The sequence below is a fragment of the Lutra lutra genome, chromosome 6, assembly GCF_902655055.1.
Source record: "Lutra lutra chromosome 6, mLutLut1.2, whole genome shotgun sequence".
NCBI lineage: Eukaryota > Metazoa > Chordata > Mammalia > Carnivora > Mustelidae > Lutra > Lutra lutra.
This window is the reverse complement of record NC_062283.1, coordinates 58,947,127-58,964,943: the sequence shown is the minus strand read 5'-3', so window position 1 is coordinate 58,964,943 and position 17,817 is coordinate 58,947,127. Positions and strand designations below refer to the sequence as shown.

General features: G+C 41.8%; 1 protein-coding gene across 4 annotated transcripts in view; it reads right to left on the bottom strand.

The window, feature by feature from the left end:
* Nucleotides 1-877: 877 nt before the first annotated feature.
* Nucleotides 878-17,817, bottom strand: part of ADGRF1 (adhesion G protein-coupled receptor F1) — a 109,302-nt gene continuing 92,362 nt past the window's right edge. For all 4 annotated transcript variants that reach the window (XM_047735080.1, XM_047735078.1, XM_047735077.1 and 1 more), the window contains 8 exons: nt 15,557-15,717; nt 14,220-14,383; nt 12,398-12,586; nt 9,322-10,695; nt 7,521-7,562; nt 6,408-6,467; nt 2,538-2,604; nt 878-1,095 (listed from right to left, as the gene is read on the bottom strand). In XM_047735080.1, the coding sequence (XP_047591036.1) occupies nt 1,022-1,095; nt 2,538-2,604; nt 6,408-6,467; nt 7,521-7,562; nt 9,322-10,695; nt 12,398-12,586; nt 14,220-14,383; nt 15,557-15,717 (2,131 nt within the window). In that variant the 3' untranslated portion in view covers nt 878-1,021. The remainder of the gene's footprint in view (nt 1,096-2,537; nt 2,605-6,407; nt 6,468-7,520; nt 7,563-9,321; nt 10,696-12,397; nt 12,587-14,219; nt 14,384-15,556; nt 15,718-17,817) is intronic.

Genomic DNA, 17,817 nt, shown 5'->3' with positions numbered 1-17,817 from the left:
GTAGTGTCTATCTACCTGCTGTACTATATTTCATTCAACAGTGGCATTGGCTATAGATTCAAGGAATCCCCAAAATGCAATGAAAACCGGGATGTGTTAGGGTAGCTCCATAGACAACCAAAATCTCCTTCAGTTTTCCTCTTACACAGAGAGAATTATGGCAGTATTGAATCTAATATCTGACCTTACAAATTTTGTTAGTGTTGCAAGTGATTTCCAAAAGCTGTTATGGGCTATAGAACTGGACTAGGGACCCCAGGTCTTAAAAGTCCCAGGGCCCCTTTACTGGCTTCCCAATCTTCACCTGTCACTCTGCCTGTCTGAACATCTGTTTCCTCATCCCTGCTCTAGATCAGCCTGGACACCTCACTTCACTGGACTGGGGACCAGATGAAAGCACCTTGTAGACTGAAAAAGGTTGTATTACCTATGAAATATTATTTTACTTCCCAACTAACACCTACAAAGCCATCTGAAATGGAATATTTCATTGGATTTCTGATTAAATTTCAAAATTAAGTAGCTAAACCTAAAAGGCAAAAATAAGCATATAATTCAACTGAAAAATTGGGGAGGTAAATGCCCTTTCTCTAGGAAATTTGCATCAATGACTTTTTGATAGAAAGTGCACATGGTCCATCAGTTTATCTAAGGTGATTTCATGAAGTTTTCTTACTCCAATTCAGATAACTGGAAAGATCACTTGAATAATGATATTTTATAAGAAAGGAAATCATAGTTTGTAGCAGTGAAAAGTTGGTACCACTGACGTGATTTCCAATAAAACCTACTTTTTTACATTTATGATGCAATTCCTTTGAATCAAACCACATGGAAATAAATCGTTCCATTTAACTGAAGATACAAAGAGCAGTGATGAAGCTGCTGAAAGCTTCTTATTTTATTCCAGACTCCTAAACCAAAAAATTCCATTTAAGATTGAGCTAATTTTTTCACTGACATTTAGCTCTAAATGTCAAGTTGCACCAAAAAATTTTTCTTGAGTTTATGGTTCGCAGCCTTATTCAGTTGATAAAAACTGAGTTAGCATGATGTCGTTTGAGGATTCTCCAGCATGAGAAAGTGCATAAATGCCTATGAGAAGAAAAAGAGGATAAGAGTTATGTTTCTATGTCGGAATCAAGCATGAGACCAAAATGAAAATAATCCTATGCAAATCCTTGCAAGTCTGGCCAGTTCCAGGAAGACGGCAGGGAAATCTACAGAAGGCAATTGGTTGACAGGCAGTATTTCATTAATGCCAAAGAGACCGGCATTTGTCAGACATCTCTCATTTGAGAAGAGAAGCATCACATCTTTCAGATGCTGTGGAAAATGAGATAAAGTAGATGTGAGATCATAAAATGTTATTGCGAGAAGGAAACTTCATGATCTCTTTGTTTTTCATTTTACTGATGAGGGACAAGCATCCAAAAGGTTAAGAGGTTTATAAAAAGCACTCAGACTGGTTGGTGACAGTGATAATGGGACCCAAGGCTTCTGGGTGAGCATGCTGAACATTTTGGGAGGGAAGTGCTGTTTTCAAGTTCAGAACCTTGAACTTTATTTTGGAAGTCAAATAATTTTGCTCACAATCTAAAATGAATGGCCCATTTCCCTACTTTAATAAAGATATTAACATAATTTAACAGGAAATGGAACTCAGGCACTAAAAGATGACTTCACCTTGACTTGTCATGCAGTGACTTTTCCTCACCCCCATGCTCCACTCTTCTCCTCCAGGCATAGGGCAACAATCTGCAATGCTTACAGACATAACAGTCTTCCAGGAGCTGAATATCATTGACTTTAGCAATATCCAATATGTGAGCACAAAAGCAATGCATGTCCCAGGTGGAGGGGACAGTGCTTTCTCACCCATAGCAGGTGATGGCTTCACCTTGGTGGGGACATTTTAGGGAGGAGAGTACATCTGATGGAGCACGAACACATAGCCCATGCCCACTGCTCAGCAGGTGGCGCAAGAAGGGTCACTCTCCAGTGACACAATTGGTATTTGACCACACTCCTGCACCCCATGACCTCGATGATCAATGTCACTGATTTATAGAATGTCTAAGTGATGGAATGGCTGTCATTTGTGATGAAATTAAAAGGGACAATAGTGGTCTCCATGAGCATCAACTTCCCCACCATGTTCTGTCAGCCCTGAGCACCAACCAGATGAGCTCCGGAAACGTGACCAGCAGATACACCTGCACTTTTCACATGTTGTTAAAAGTAGCCCTTCAGGGGTGCCTGGGTGGCTCAGTTGGTTAAGTGTCTGCCTTCAGCTCAGGTTATGATCCCAGAGTCCTGGGGTTGAGCCCCATATTGGGCTCCCTGCTCAGCGAGGAGTCTGCCTCTCCCTCTCCTTCTGCCCCTACTTCCCCCCATTGTTCTCTCTCTCACACAGTCTCTCTCAAATAATAAAAAAATAAATAAAAATAAATTTAAAAGTAGCCCTTCAGTTTTCCTCCTATGATATATTCACATTCTTCTATTTTTTGTTAACCTTTGGCTTACTGTTAACTCACCTTTGTGCTGCAATGGGTTGAAAGTTTTTGGGAATTTGGGTTTGGCAGGCACATCTGATGAGTCTTGCTGCATCAAAGAAAAACAAGTCATTTGTACATTAATAGTATTCTTTGAGTCACGCTCTGCATTTCCTGACATCTTAATGTCATTAGCAATTCTTTACTTCACTTATGTGGTGCCCTGTTCTCTTTTTGAGAAATTAGAGTACTCCTTTCTTACCCCTTCTCTGGCTTTAATCTATTTAAAATGCCTAAGAACATATTTCTAAGAGAATCTTTTGTTCCTGTTAATTCTCACAAATTTTAACAACAAACTAGAAAATAGTTTTAAGGAAGGCATTATCTTTTGGCACGTCCATGCTTAAATTTCTTTGGTTCACACATTTATCTCTAGAAGAGGAACCCCTGGAGAAAAAACAATAGTTCTATAAAAATGGTCTCAAATAAAACTTTGCCTTATTCTCACTCATCTTAGCATTCAAATCCCTTTGTGAATAATCTTTTAGTAACTAGAGCAGAGGCTAAACGGAGTTCAAAATTTTGAAAACTGAATTTTCTAATGGAAATAAAATATTTAAATAAAAACTGTACTTTTGGGGAAAGGTAGAAGTTTAAGATACATTGTGTCTTTGTCTATTCGATAATTGATTTATTCATTAATTTAATGTCTCCTATTGAATACCACCGTGTGCTAGACACTAGGAATATTGGAAAGAATGAGCTTCCATTTCCTGCCACAGTCCATGTCATAAGAAAGCTAAATCAAGATGGGAGAAATAAGTTCTTGTTATATGCAGTGGACAGCCTGATGATAGCTCCTAATTTTCACTGAAATATATAAATGGTTACCCCACATTGAGCCCTAGGGGTGGTGGGGGGAATTACCATAGAGACAGGAATGAGAAATGTCTAAAAATTCCAAAGCAAAATAATTGATTTTCTAGAAGTCTGGACTCAGTAAACATATAATACTATAGTCCTAAAGACAAATTCTTTTTTTTTTTTTTTAAAGATTTTATTTATTTATTTGACAGACAGAGATCACAAGCAGGCAGAGAGGCAGGCAGAGAGAGAGGAGGAAGCATGCTCCCTGTTGAGCAGAGAGCCCGATGCGGGGCTCGATCCCAGGACCCTGAGATCATGACCTGAGCTGAAGGCAGCGGCTTAACCCACTGAGCCACCCAGGCGCCCCCCTAAAGACAAATTCTATAGTCATCATCATTGCATTTAAAACTGAATCTCGTCCCATTTAGAGAGAAGAATCTTAGATTACAACACACCCAGGGACTATACACAGTCTGGGGAAAAGCAGCCTCTTCAGATATGGGGCTAAGCTGTTGGTCAAATAACAGAACCTGAGTCATTGGAACCATTAATAAATAAACCTCTTCTCTCTGGAGAGAGAATCTGTAGAGGTCACCAGTGTCTGTCTTTCAGGGAAGAGTCACAGAGAACTTAGCTGGGGACAATGGAAGGACTAGGAAGGGGCCCGGAGCCCCCAACAGGGAGAGGATTTTGAGAGAAACCACATTGTGGGTTCACACAGTGTCATGGTGCCTTGAGGGATGGTCCTTACTGAGAACATCATTGGCTTCTTTCATTCCTTTCAGCCAATAACTCAAATTTTCACTGCTTTTAAGACTCCTGTTTTACCATCCATTTCCCATCTCTTAGTGCATAGCCTTTTCTCCTCTACTTTAAAAACAAAACAAAAAAAGGTGTCCAGGTCTGAATTCTCTCACACCGTGACCCAATCTGCCCATGTTGCTCCATCTGCATCAGACTGAAGCTTCCTGTGTCCGGGGAAGAGTCTGATCCCTCCATCTTCAGTTCACTCACTTCATCTGCCTTTCCAGGAATCCTCTTCCTTCAGACACCCCCACCCCCAGTTGTCTTCAGACTCTCTAAGACTCTCTTTGCTGGCTCATCCCTCCCACCATATGGATTTTCGCACATCCTCGTGACTCAGCTCTACCGTCGCTGCTGGTCCCGAGTCTGTGTCTAGTTTCCACCCTCATTCTCTTTTCTCTCACGAGTCTCTTGATAGGAACATTCCTACTTAGGTATCTTTTCTTTGCCTTCTCTCTCCTCAATTGCTATAATCTGGGTTCCTGTTTTACACTCAAACTCCCTCAGAAAATTACAAATACCCATCTTCTCTCTTGCCAAATATGCATTTATTTTAACCCAAATGAGCCACCTAACCTGAAAACAAAGTTCCACTTTTATCATCTGATTTAAAAATGACATGGGGAAGGGAGTACAAATCCAGAAGATGCAAAGGAATGTGTCAACACTTGACATTAGAAACAGGGAGAAAAAACACTGCTGGGCGTCCTTACTTTTGTTCTCATTTTAATTTACTTTGGGGTGTTTTTCTTTCTTTGGTTTTCAAAGGAGAAAAATGCTCACTTCCTGGCAGGGCGGGGGGTGTCCTGTCTCACCATTAAGGACAGGTTTTTCTATACTGCAGACACATAGGCTGTAGCTCCCTTCTTTTCTTAAGCACAGTGACTGATTTATTAGTTTCATATTCTCTGTTCAAGAGATTTTAGTTCTTCAAGACATTCAAAATTCAAAATTACAGAAAGTCAGAACCTCTGCTCTGAGTTAACGAGTCCAACAGTTAATGTCCACAGTTGGGAAAAAACCCCAAACCGAACAGTACCATGTGACTTCCCTAAGATCACTCAGCCAATCAGTGACTGAGTCAGAAATATAACAGGGCAGGTCTGCTGGCGAGGGGGTCCCTGCTGCCTAATTCACAGCACAGCCCCATATGAGGAAACGCAGACCCTGGAAAATTTTTTAAGGTCAAAGGTTAATTTCCTCACTTTTTAAAAATTACTATTTCAAAAGATTATAGTGCCCCTTGTAAAAATCTCTAAACACCCACGTAGCTCTTCAGGCACTTAAGTCAGCTGATTTTTTATCAGACACAGAAATCTCTGCCTTAGAGCTCCTTCTGAAAGGCCTTCAGTGTTTTGCTGAAGGGCAGAAGTCTAAATCAACTTTAAAAATACAAAATCTGAACATGAGGGCTTCTGTTGTTAACTCTACTCTCTTTCTATGGACTGCACTTTCATGGCAAAGAACAAACCAGGAATCCTCTGCCTCCATCCAAATGTCTCGGTTGGTAGATTTAAATGCTCAAGTCGCAAGAGTCTGAGTCAGTTATGCCAGCTGAAGAGGGAAAACTCAGAGAACATCTCACAGATTAGAAGTCGACCAGGATTCCAAGCACCTGGGTAGCTCAGTTGCTTGAGCGACTGCCTTCAGCTCAGGTCATGATCCTGGAGTCCCAGGATTGAGTCCAACATTGGGGGGTGGGGGTGAAAGGGTCCCCTACTCAGCAGGGGGTCTGCTTCTCCCTCTCACCTTCCCCCTCTCATGCTCACTCTCTCTTATTCTCTCTCTCTCAAATAAATAAATAAAATCTTAAAAAAAAAAAAAGTTGACCAAGATTTCATACTTTCCTTTTACAAAGGCAAAATGATCTACAGGAGGTCCCAAAAGTCAGCCAGAGAAAAGGGTCTCACTGACTCTAGATGTCGGAAGGCAAGTCTGACTAAAGAAGAGGAGACTGTCCAAAGGTTGTTTGCCCACCACAGCACCCACAGACCTCAGTGCCTGAGCATCTTTGTACTTTTCTGTGGCTTCTCGTTCACTCATTCCCTTGTTAATTTTCTCACTCATTCAAAGTTATGAGTAGTGACCCTCTGCTGGGCACCATGCCACGGAGCAGAAATAAAATGGCGACAGAGGCTCAGGGGAATGACACAAAAGTGGGCTCGCCGTGAGACTGCACACAGAGAAAAGTGTGAAACTGGAACTTCATGCGTTGGACCTGTGGCAACAGGAGATAATTACCTTGGATGCTTGCTTCCAAGAGCTTAAAGGAGACAATTTGCTGAACAGCAATTGTCGTAGCTAGAAGGCAACAAAGAAATATTGAGATGAGGCACATACACAATCATAATAGACAAATGTAGAACAAAATTGCAGACTGGAACTGTTACTTCATAGAGGTATTTCCTGGAAGCCCTTAATAGACCATCAGCATGGCTATCTGATGAAAAGATTTCTTTTATTTGTTTGCTTTACCTATAAACAGACCTAGGATTAAACAAAGAACAACAATACCAAAAGCCATAATAATTCAGATTCTAGACAATAGTAATTGGCGAAAATTGCTAAATTAAAATTTATCTCTGAAGTAAAGAGTTTCCTAACCATGTGAATGGGGCCATTGAGAGAATTATTTAGTCCAACCAAGAACAGCAAATTGCTTCTTTGTAAACAGGGATTTTGTGTACGTGCTACAATTGTGCTAATTATAAAATCTTCTTATCTTCTTACTAAAAACAAAGTCTCTGTTGCTTAGCTTACTTTCTTTCTTTGCTTCTCTCAATAGAGTTGCTCAACCCTTGGGAAAAATAATGAAACAAGTTTATATAGACTTTTTTTTCCATAATTTTTCCCCTACATTGGCCATCCTTCCTTAGAGATTTTATTTAATGTTAAAAGTTATTTATATTTACCATATTAAACTCTAGGAATGTAGAAGTAGATACATCCTTCAGCATATTCTATGTAAATGCTACATTTAATAAAGAAGGAAAAGGGAATCACCCCACCAGGATGTACTTTTTGCTCTTTGATGATTGCCAAACCATAGATTAAAGTAGCAAAATGAAAAGTAAGAACAATTTCCCTTTTTTTCTATAATGTTCACATTATACTTTGTGATTGGTTCTATATTGTTTTATCAGCACATTCTATATGTGGTGATTAGTTCTATATAGTTTTCTTATCAACAGTGAGTCTTTTCACTGAGTCTGACTTTTATAAAATTATAGAATTTGATGACAAGAGTACTCAAGGTCTCACCTATTATATGTGAATAAGAGACTAGAACTGAATGGGAAGGCCTGGATGCCTGCATTAGAATAAAGAGATGAAGAGAGAAATGAATACACCTACCTTACTGTCCAAGAGCATTCCAAAACATAAGATGAAAAAACCCTTAAAAAAAAAAAAAGAAAGAAATCACCTGTATGGTCTTTTCTCCACCAGAGAAGAAAACATGGCTGTGTAATTCTATTCTATCACCCAACATTATTTTCTTGCTGGTCTCTCTCCTAGTCTGTGGACTCCTCAAAGGCAAGGACACTGGCTGATTCCACCATGCCTGGTATAACACAAAGCACTCAAAAAAAAAAAAAAAGTTTTTCTTGAAGGTACAAACAAATAAATGAGTGAATAAGGTTTTAAATGTATATGGAACATTCTTTTCCCTTTTGTGTCATCCTAAACACCAAACAAATATATTCTATAGCTTAGTCTTCCTTTAGAGTGGGAATTAAATCAACATTGATGGAGTGCACATGAATCCGTGACAACCGCAGGCACTGAGGTCCAACCCTAAGCAGAGGGTTGTTCTATCTGCACCCTTGCTATCAAGTCCAGTCCTTGTGGAACCCTTGGCCGAGGCTTTCTTGGACTATAAGATCCTTCTCCCAGTCAAAGCACCCCCAGTGGGTGCCTGTTCCCACAGCATCTCTCTATGGAGCTGCTCTCAGCAGAAACTCCCTACACCTGTCACCATTAGGCATATGCTCTCAAGGTTCGCCATTTGCACTTACCAATGAAACATTCGCTGGTGTGCTAAAGTAGGTGGAGAACCAGTTGCTTTTAGAAGATGGATTAGCACTTCCTACATGCCAGGCACAGTGCTGAGAGCTAAATTATGTCATGTAATTTATTTTATGATATAGTAATAAATTATCCCTCTCTAACAGACGAGAGAACTGAAAGAGAGATTAAATATTTCTTAGAGGTCACAATAGACAATGTGCCATATTTGAGCCCAGACCTATTTAACCCCACAGCTCAAACCTTTAACCACCCCTTCCTTGAGACATCATGCAGAGGTGACCAGCAAACATTCATTGAACCAAGATCAGAGGTTCTCTTCCAGACTCACAGAAACCAAAAGATTACTTTTTCTGCCTACTCTCTGAACACTCTTCGATTGTGAAATGTAAAACCCATGCTCTTCAGCAGGTGTAGGCAAACTTCTGCAAAGAGCCAGATAGGACATGTTTTAGGCTTCACAGAAGGTACAGTTGCAAGTGTTCAACTTTGTCAAGGTAAAGAAAGCAGCTGCAGACCATATCTACACAAATGGGCATGGCGGTGCTCCAATAAAACTTTATTGACAAAAACAGCACTGGTTACAGTTTGCCAGCTCCTGCTCTGTTGTGCTCTGGAGACATCCTATGCACCATTCAGAGTCAACAAGTGCTTTTGAATCCTTTCCTTTTCCCTGTGTGCTTTTGCAGAGGTCTGCCCAGGAGAAAGAGGGCTGAGCTGGCAGCAAAAGGGGTTAACATTAGGTTTATAAACTCAAACATCTAAAATCCTGGGATGGATTCCTGAACGAGTCTAATACTCTGCTTCAGTAATACCTGCTGGAAAATACAGATTCTGTTATTTGTTTGTTTCTTTTGGATTCACTGCTGCCTGGCAGTGTTGCTCACAGACCTGCTGCAGGCAATGGGAGATGAGTTAGCATCCAGAGTGGTGTTACCAACCTCAGTTCTCTATAATTACCCCCGGTCACCTGATGATGTAAGAAGTTATTCTTAAAAAAAAAGAAGAAGAAGAGGAAGAAGAAGAAGAAGAAGAAGAAGAAGAAAGAAGAAGAAGAAGAAGAAGAAGAAGAAGAAGAAGAAGAAGAAGAAGAAGAAGAAGAAGAAGTTGTTATTCTTATTGTTCTCACCTGGAATGCATTGAGTAATGCAAAAACAACATGCCAAGCCAGATTCCGGTTGTCTACTATTGTTCCTATGCCAAAGCCCCAGGTGAGCCCCAGCAGAGGGGTCAGGATGAGAAGGCTCTTCCCCATGCGGACAATAGTGGCCTTGTTTTCCTGACCGGGTCTTTCTCCAACAGTGGGCCTCCAGAGCTTCCTGAGAACCAGTAGCACCACCACCAAATTCACAGCCACAATAGTCAGAGCAGGAACAGCAAAGGCTAAGAGGGGTTTGCTCCTATCAGACCAGTTAAGCCAACACACGTCTTTCCTTGTGTAGCCATTGCTTGGCTGCGTGACAGCAATCGTGATGGCACATATGATGAGAGGGCACCCGTAGCCCAGGCAGAAGCCGATGGCTATCATCGAAGGCATGGCCATGTGATGGAACACAAGGAGGATCCGATAGGCCAGCAGGATGCCAAGTGTGAGCATCCAAAAGAACAAGGAGAGATAGAAAAAGTGCATGAAGAACACAGCAGCTATACAGACTCCGGAAAGGTTTATGGGGGAGTCTCCAGTGGCAGCGACAAGGAACCAAACATCAGCAATCAGGAGGCACAGGGCTATGTTCACCATGCAAACATGACGTGTGTAGGAGGTCTGGTTTTTCTTGACCTGCTTCCAAAACAGAGCTTCAATGATCAGGCATAAGGTGAGACTTCCGATGGAGATGCCCAGTCCCACAAAGGTGATCCATTTCACCACGGGGATGATGGCAGGGGGGACAAAGGGAGACATCAGTACCGAGAAGGAGGTCAGGTGAGTACATCGGCACATCACCATGTCTGGAGTTTCGTTCACCAGGTGGCAGCCCTCATTGTTCCATTGCAAAAGACTGAAATCCCAAAACACACAATGAGGTTGGCTCAGATTCGACTCTATCTTGGAAAAAATCAGGAAAACCTCATTTATAGAATAGTTTTGAATAATCGTGGATATCACGGGGCCATTGACCTGAGCATTTCCATTTTTGGTAACAGATAGGATAGTCCCCAGGGTCAACGAGGCCATGCTGATGATGGTTTCTGGAAGGGACCGCTGGAATTGGTCTGACTCAATTAACACATGGCCTCTTATGGGAATGGAGGCATTTGGAGGGAACATTTCAGTCTGATAGTTGTAACCCATCTTGAGTTGGCTTTGGGACACTGGACTCCCTTTCCAGTTAATGAATTCCCGAGAAAAATTCAGAGGCAGAGCTGTTGGAGGTACAAGGCTACTGATGTTTTCCAGTGTCTTCAGTAACTGCGAGCTGGCATGCTGTTCTTCCTGTAGTAACACCGTCCAGTTGGTTACTGATGATGAATTCAGGATGTGGTCAGCTATACTGATGACATCCTGAAATACAAGGATGAAAGTCAGTTTGTGTTTTGAATAAGCAGCTCAGAGGACTAGGAGGGGATAGTCATTAGTATTAAGGATAGCACAATTGCCCAAAGAGTTGGCCCAGTTGAAGACCACAGCAAATGTACCAGTGAAAATCAGTTTATTCACTGCGCAGTGAAAGTTTTGGGTTAAGAAACTTGGGTCAGCAGAATCATATAAGTTCCAGAGTGATCTCCCCAGGACATTTGTATGCACACTGGGGTTCCAGCAAGGCTGAGAAAGAATCCTGTGGTGTGTGCTGTATCAGGCCCACTTCCTTCCACAGCGATGACAAACATGGCTGCCTTACTGTTCAGGCTGAGGCTCAGAGAGTGAGACATTAAATTGAACTCCTTTCCAACATTATGTTTGTTTTGCTAACATCAGAAGTTCTAAATTCATGTCATGGACATCCAAGTTGTAATTCATGTGAATTTATGAATTAATAGGAGAGAATATAAAGCAAAAGAGAATATAAAGCAAAAATTCTCAAACACTGGACGAGTGACTGAGAAGCATCAAACTATTGTGGGTTTTAAGGGTCAGTCTCAGCTGAAGAGATTCCTTTTCCAAACAAGTCCTTGAAAGCTGCCACTTTCCCCAGCAGGACCCTGTCTTTGGCTTATGGCTCTTGTTCCCAGGCATTCTTCCTCAGAGTCATCATCACTCTGACAGAGTCTTACCCTAAATGAGCCCTCTGTGGCTTCTGGCCACAAGTCCCATAGTATGCTTCTTTTACTGCCCTTTAACCTCTGTCTTCTTTTAGTTTCTGTTTGCCTGCTCTGTTTGTGCCCTTCATTTTATTTTTAGACTTTCTGTGTCATTTTGTTTTAGTTGGTCTCTTGTAAACAACACAAAGTCAGGCTTAAAAATAAACTTGATCATCTTCTCTTTGGTTCACAGAGTTTTAACTTATTTATATTTAATGTCATCTCTGACATAATGTCACCCTGTATAGCTAAAGTATAACCCTGTGATATGTAGCCATACAATTCTATAATATAATTTTTCAAAAATATAATATACTTTAACATATAAAATGCACACATCCAAAATGTTTGGAAGGACATTCATTTAACAATATTTATTGAGTACCTGCTAGGTACTACTTTTCATTTTCTAGGCACTGGAGGTGATACCTAAAATGCAAGCAGTGGCTATTCTAGGGTGACCAGATTACATATCCTTTTTTTTTTTTTTTTTGTCTATTTGCATTTCTTAGTAAGCAAGTTTTATTTGCATAAAATTTAAGCTAATTTTTAAATACCAGACTAAATCATGAATACCCCAGTCAAAAAGAGGATGTTCTTAAAATACACACTACTGAAGTAAGAGCTCTTAGCCACAAGAAAGACAACTGCAAAGACATTAAACAGTGGACACGTGTCATACATTGTCATATGGTGTCATACGGTGTCACACAGTGCATATGGTGCAGTTTCTCACCCCTTCCTCTAAGCCTGCCTAGAGGTAGCCTCTCTTGCTTTGAACTCACATAACTGATCCCAAGAGTTTTTGGTACACTGTGGAGGACACAAGAAGTCTCATACAACAACTGACCCATGACCCCTTGCCTCTTTTCCATTAGTGAGATTTCAGCTTGGGTTTTTGTCATTCCTCCTGAAAGACTGAGCCTCTAAAGCAAGTCCTATAAACACAGGCAGACAGACCATACCTCCATTGTTGAACTAGACACTTTGAAATGGCTCGCCAGTGACAGAGACAAGACGTTGTCCAGAATTGACACCACTGAAGCCAGATTGCCGGCTGTGGTTGACGGGTTTTGCCGAATCACAACAGAAAGATTTCGCACCAAGGATGACACGGCTGTCTCGGTAGCATTGCCTGCAATCACACTGAAATTCTAGGAATAAAAATGGTTAAGTTCTAGAGAACAATGGAATGTTTGTGTTTCATATAAATTATTATCCTAATTATACAGAAATATATATTCAGTGAGATTCAGTGACTTTCCAAACACTACCCAGCTAGGAAGTGGAAAGTTAGTGTCTCCTGGTACTAAATTCTGTTTTATCAACTATGCTATGCTGAGAAATCCTTGTAGGATGAGAAGATAGAGGGACATGCATGGAAATCTGACTACACTTTGTCATTGGCTTGGAGTTTTGCTTCTTCTCTGAGGCTCCTCTCTGTTTCCACTATACTGAGTTATCTTGGAAGACAGCCAAAAAAAGGACAATCTTTTCCATTCAAAACAAGTCAACCCAGGAACCAGATCCCATCTGGTTTTTTGTTTTTTGTTTTTGGGGGGTTTTGTTTGTTTGTTTGTTTGTTTTTGAGAGAGAGAGTGTGAGCATGAGTGGGACAGGGAGGGGCAGAGAGAGAGGGAGAGGGAGGGTCTAAAGCAAGCTCCAGGCTCAGTGCAGAGCCTGACAGGAGCTCAGACTCACGCCCCTGAGATCATGACCTGAACCAAAATCAAGAGTTGAACACTTAACCAACTGAGCCAAACAGGCAACCCTCATCTGTATTTCTTTTTGCTCTTCTCAGCTGACAGTAGTGTTCTCTGCTTTGAGCTGGGACTTGCCTGCCTTCACACCCTGGGTTGGACCAGTCCCAGCTATTGTCCATGTCCAGAACTGTGGCAAAGAAAGCAAGAACAAGGATAGACTCCAGAAGCCATCTGGTCCAATCTGCCCACCCAGTTTACAGAGGAAAAACTTCAGAATGAAGCAGTAAACATTCTATAGTCCCTTGGGAAATACCATTCTGAGTTTCATTGCAATAGTGGGGTCCCTGGCTGGGAGAGGAGTTCTGCTCAATATGGACATCTATTTGCAAAACAGTCTCAGAGTCCCTCTTTTCCATGACTTGAGTTCAAATTCCTCACCATTTCCTTCCTTCCTTATATCTGCCTTGCCTTAAGAACTTGAACCTTCCTAAGAAAAACATCACGTGGAAGTCATAGTTCTGGACTGGAAATCAAGTGACCATGTTTCTAGTTCAACACTATTGCTACCAGAGGGACCATCAGCCTCTTATAGAGCCTTTCATTTCCTGATCTATAAAAACAGGTTGATAAGCCAGATGACCCTTAAAATCCATTGTAGTTCTGTCATTGTATTTGGTGCACCTCTGTCTGAGCCACTCCCGGCCCAGATTTCTGACATATGTACATCCTCACTCATACTGAGCTGACTCACACCTCTACTTGGATCTTTGTTTTCCAGGCTTTCTGGACTTCTAAGACCACCTTAATTGCTGTCTTACCATCTATCATAGACGTCTTCGGCACTGATTCATTCCTCTATAGCTCCCTCCCCAATGGAACCATCAACTATGACTTTCTGTCTCTCTTGGCTTCTACCTAGACCCTGCTACTCATGCCAACAGTGCCTATGTTTACCAGGTCTGATAATAGCCTTGACTTCTGTGCACTGACCAATGAGACAAATTGATATATTATTCTCCACCTAGCCACGCTCACTGGGAGATGCCCACGGTGAAACTCAGAACACAAGACACAGATGCTTTACCTTCTTCAGTTCCTCCAGCTGAGAATGCACACAGGTCTCCCTAAGGATCCGCCACCCAGAAGGCTGGCACCTGGCTGTAATGTTCCCAGTGTAGCCGCTGCTACAGGGAAGAATATACTCGTCATTCATGGACCCAAATCCAAAGACAATGCTGTTACACTGGGCTGGGAGGAAAAATGGAAACAAAAAGGAAAAATGTGTCAATATCCTGGCACTTTGTACAAAGCATATGGCAGTGCTGTAGGATTCATGTTTCCAGAAACAAAACCCATGCAAAATTCAGTAGTAGAAATTGGTCCTTGATGCTCAGCTTCATCCCTCTCAGTACCCTTTCTCCTTTCTGATGCCCTCCCCAAGGCCGGCCCCTTGCCCTCCAGTTGTCTGAACTGTGTCAACAGTCTTGCTTTTAGTGAGCCATAAACTAATAAGCACCAGGTGAAAAAAAGCCAGGGTATGATCACTCTTGGGAAAGAGTTTCATTCTGTAAGGAAATGTCAGAAAATCAGAAAATCTGCAAGAAGCTATGGAACATAGCAGTAATAATACGGTTATAAATTGGACAGTTGCCATTTTAGAGTGACATATCCAACTTTTTGCCCTTTGTTAAAGCTTTTCACGTTGTGACCAGCCACTAGTTATGCTCGCAGCTGGCCCTCAGTAGTATATTCTGACCGTGATCGGGACCAGGAGAAGGAAACTGTGCAAGAAAGATCCTCCAGGATTCTGAGGTTTGCTTGTTTTTCCCAGTACTGTGTCCTAAGTGCCTAGACAGTTTGTAAATACTGTTGAATAAATGTTATTGAAAGTGGCTCATATCCAGGTGCAAGAGGCTTAAGATTGAATGTAAAAAAGAAAGAGGGAAAAATCTGAAGAAAAGTAGTAGAGTGTCATGTGTCTGTGTGTGTCTGTGGAGAGAGAGAGAGAGAGTGTGTGTGTGTGTGTGTGTGTGTGTGTGTGTTAAAGATCTAGACAAATGCATTCTTTCCTTGGTTCCCTGGATTATGATTTAGGAATATGTCAGCCCCAGGGCTCTTGGAGCATGTGTCACAGTAGACTATTGCTGAGTGATTTCCATCAGGACCTGCAGAGAGCTCAGTGCTCCACAACGTTACCCCGGGAGCTGGAGACCATATCGCTGGTCAGCAAGGATCGGAAATCGGAGACTGAAATGGGGTTCATCATGGTGGGGGGAGAAAATCACTGCCTGTGTCTCCCAAAAGTCAGTCTTAGAACAATTCTGTATCACAAAGATTTCCAGTCTACTTCCTGAAGACATAAATGAGCTACTAAGTAGAGGACTCCTGTAACCTAAGCGGGGGATGGGAATTCAGAATTACCTTTTCCAAATACTCTGAAAGAGCCATCTTCAAGCAGGAACAGCTTGTGAAGTCCTGCCTTCACCTTCTCGGCCACCAGTTCAATGGCTGACAGCAGCTCAGATGTGCTGCTGGAACCCACAACTTCAAACCCGGCAATGATGCTTCCATCATTGGAATGACTGTGCGAAAAGAAAAATGAGATTCATTCAGTCAGTCACTCGGGGCCTGCCGTGTGTATGTATGTCACTGGGGCCATAGGAAGACATCAAACTGGTATTGTCCTTGCCTTCATAGAGCTTACATTCTAGCAGAGAAGACGAGGCAAATAAGAAACCAGTAACTATCATATGTAAGTAATTATATAATTGCATATAAATATATATATATATATATATATATATATATATATATATGTTTAGTGAAGTATTACAAGAGACAGATATGGTGATAAGAATAGAATAGCAGGTGGAAATGGGGCCCACTTTTTTTTTTAAGATTATTTATTTATTTGAGAGAGAGAGAAAGAGAGAGCATGCACATGCATGAGTGGGAGGGGGGCAGTGGGAGAGAATCTCTGGCAGACTCCCAGATGAGTGTGAAAACTGAGGCAGGGCTCCGTCTCAAGATGCATGAGCTCATGTCCTGAGCCAATAGCAAGAGTCTGATGCATAACCAACTGAGAAACCCAGGTGTCCCGATGAGGCCCGCTTTAAATAAAGCTGGTCAGAAGGTGAAAGCTGAGGCCTAAACAATGCGAAGAAAAGGCTACAGTTACAAAGAACATCGATGTAGTGTGCCAGCATGTGTGAAGGTCCTGAGGCAGGAAAATGCCTATGAGTTAAACAAATTTGAAGACTAGCTGCCAGGTCAAGAACCAGAGTTTCTCAATGCAGAAAGGCTTCAGTGTGGGTTTGAATTTCTCTAGGAGAATAAATTGAATTAAATAAAATCAGATTTAGTTAGAAGACAAAAATTGATTAACTCATTTTAGCATAACTAAGTTTCAGTGAGCAGGAGAGAAATGGTAGGATATGATATTAGGTAAGTGGCCAGGACGTGGATCAGGTAAGGCCTTAGAGTTTGAATTTTATTTTTATTAAAAGGTTTCTTTCTTTAGTAAAAGTCAGAGGCATGCTCATGTTTACTGCTTAAGAGTGTCACTCTGGCTGCTGCATAGAATGGGCTGAAGGGGGCAAGCAGGGAAATAGGAGGACCCATCAGGAAAGAGGTGATGGTGGCCTGAATTTGGGGGCAGTACCCATGAGGAGAAGTGGTCAAGTTGTACTTGAAGACTGAGCCACAGGAATTGTGAAGGATGCTGGGAATGGAGAAAATAACCAGTCAAGAAAAGACTGTAAGGGATAGAAAAACAAATTGCAGTGTATTCATACAAAGGAATAGCACCGGGCAATAAAAAAGAAGGAACACCTGTCCCCCTCCCCAGGGGCACCTGGGTGGTTCAGGTGGTTGAGTGTTGACTCTTGGTTTCAGCTCAGGTCGTGATCTCAGGATTATGAGACTGAGTCCCAGGATGGGCTCCCCATTCACTGTGCAGTCTGCCTCTCCCTCTCCCTGCACCCTTCTCCCCCTGCCCCCTGCTCTCTCTCCCTCCCCTCTTTCTCTCTCCTTCTCCATCTCTAAAATAAATAAATCTTAAAAAACAGCCATAGCAAAAGGAAAGAACCCTGACACTCAGAAAAACAAGGATGACTCTCTCAGAGACATGCTGAGGGAAAGAAGCCAGACATACACAGAAACTACACACTGGGCAATTCCATTTATATGAAGTTCTAGATAGACAAAACTAACCTATGATGATACAAATAAAAGCAGTGATGTTTTCTGGTGGGAGGTAGGGGTGGGCATAGAATTGGCTGGAGAGGAGCACAAGGGAACTTTTGGGGTGATGAAAATGTTCTGTATCCTTAAAAGGCGGCTAGTAAAAGCATTTGTCACAGCTTATGAAACTGTATGCATAAGGCCTGAGCTATCGCTGTATGTCAATTATACCTCAATAAAAAAATGATTACAGAGGATGACTCCAGGTTTGAGTATGTGCAACTGGAAGACTGGGTGTCGCTGTAACTGGGATGGATGAAGCAGTGGGAGAAGTAGCTTGATGGTTTTGAGGGGGAAAATAAAGGTTTTGAGGAGAAAAGTGGGATGACCTCTGTTTTGGACACATTATGTTTGACATGCCTACCAGAAAATCTGGTTGAGATGTTAATAGGCAGTTGGATATTTGGGTCAGAGAAGCAAATTGAGACACTAAGAGGTTA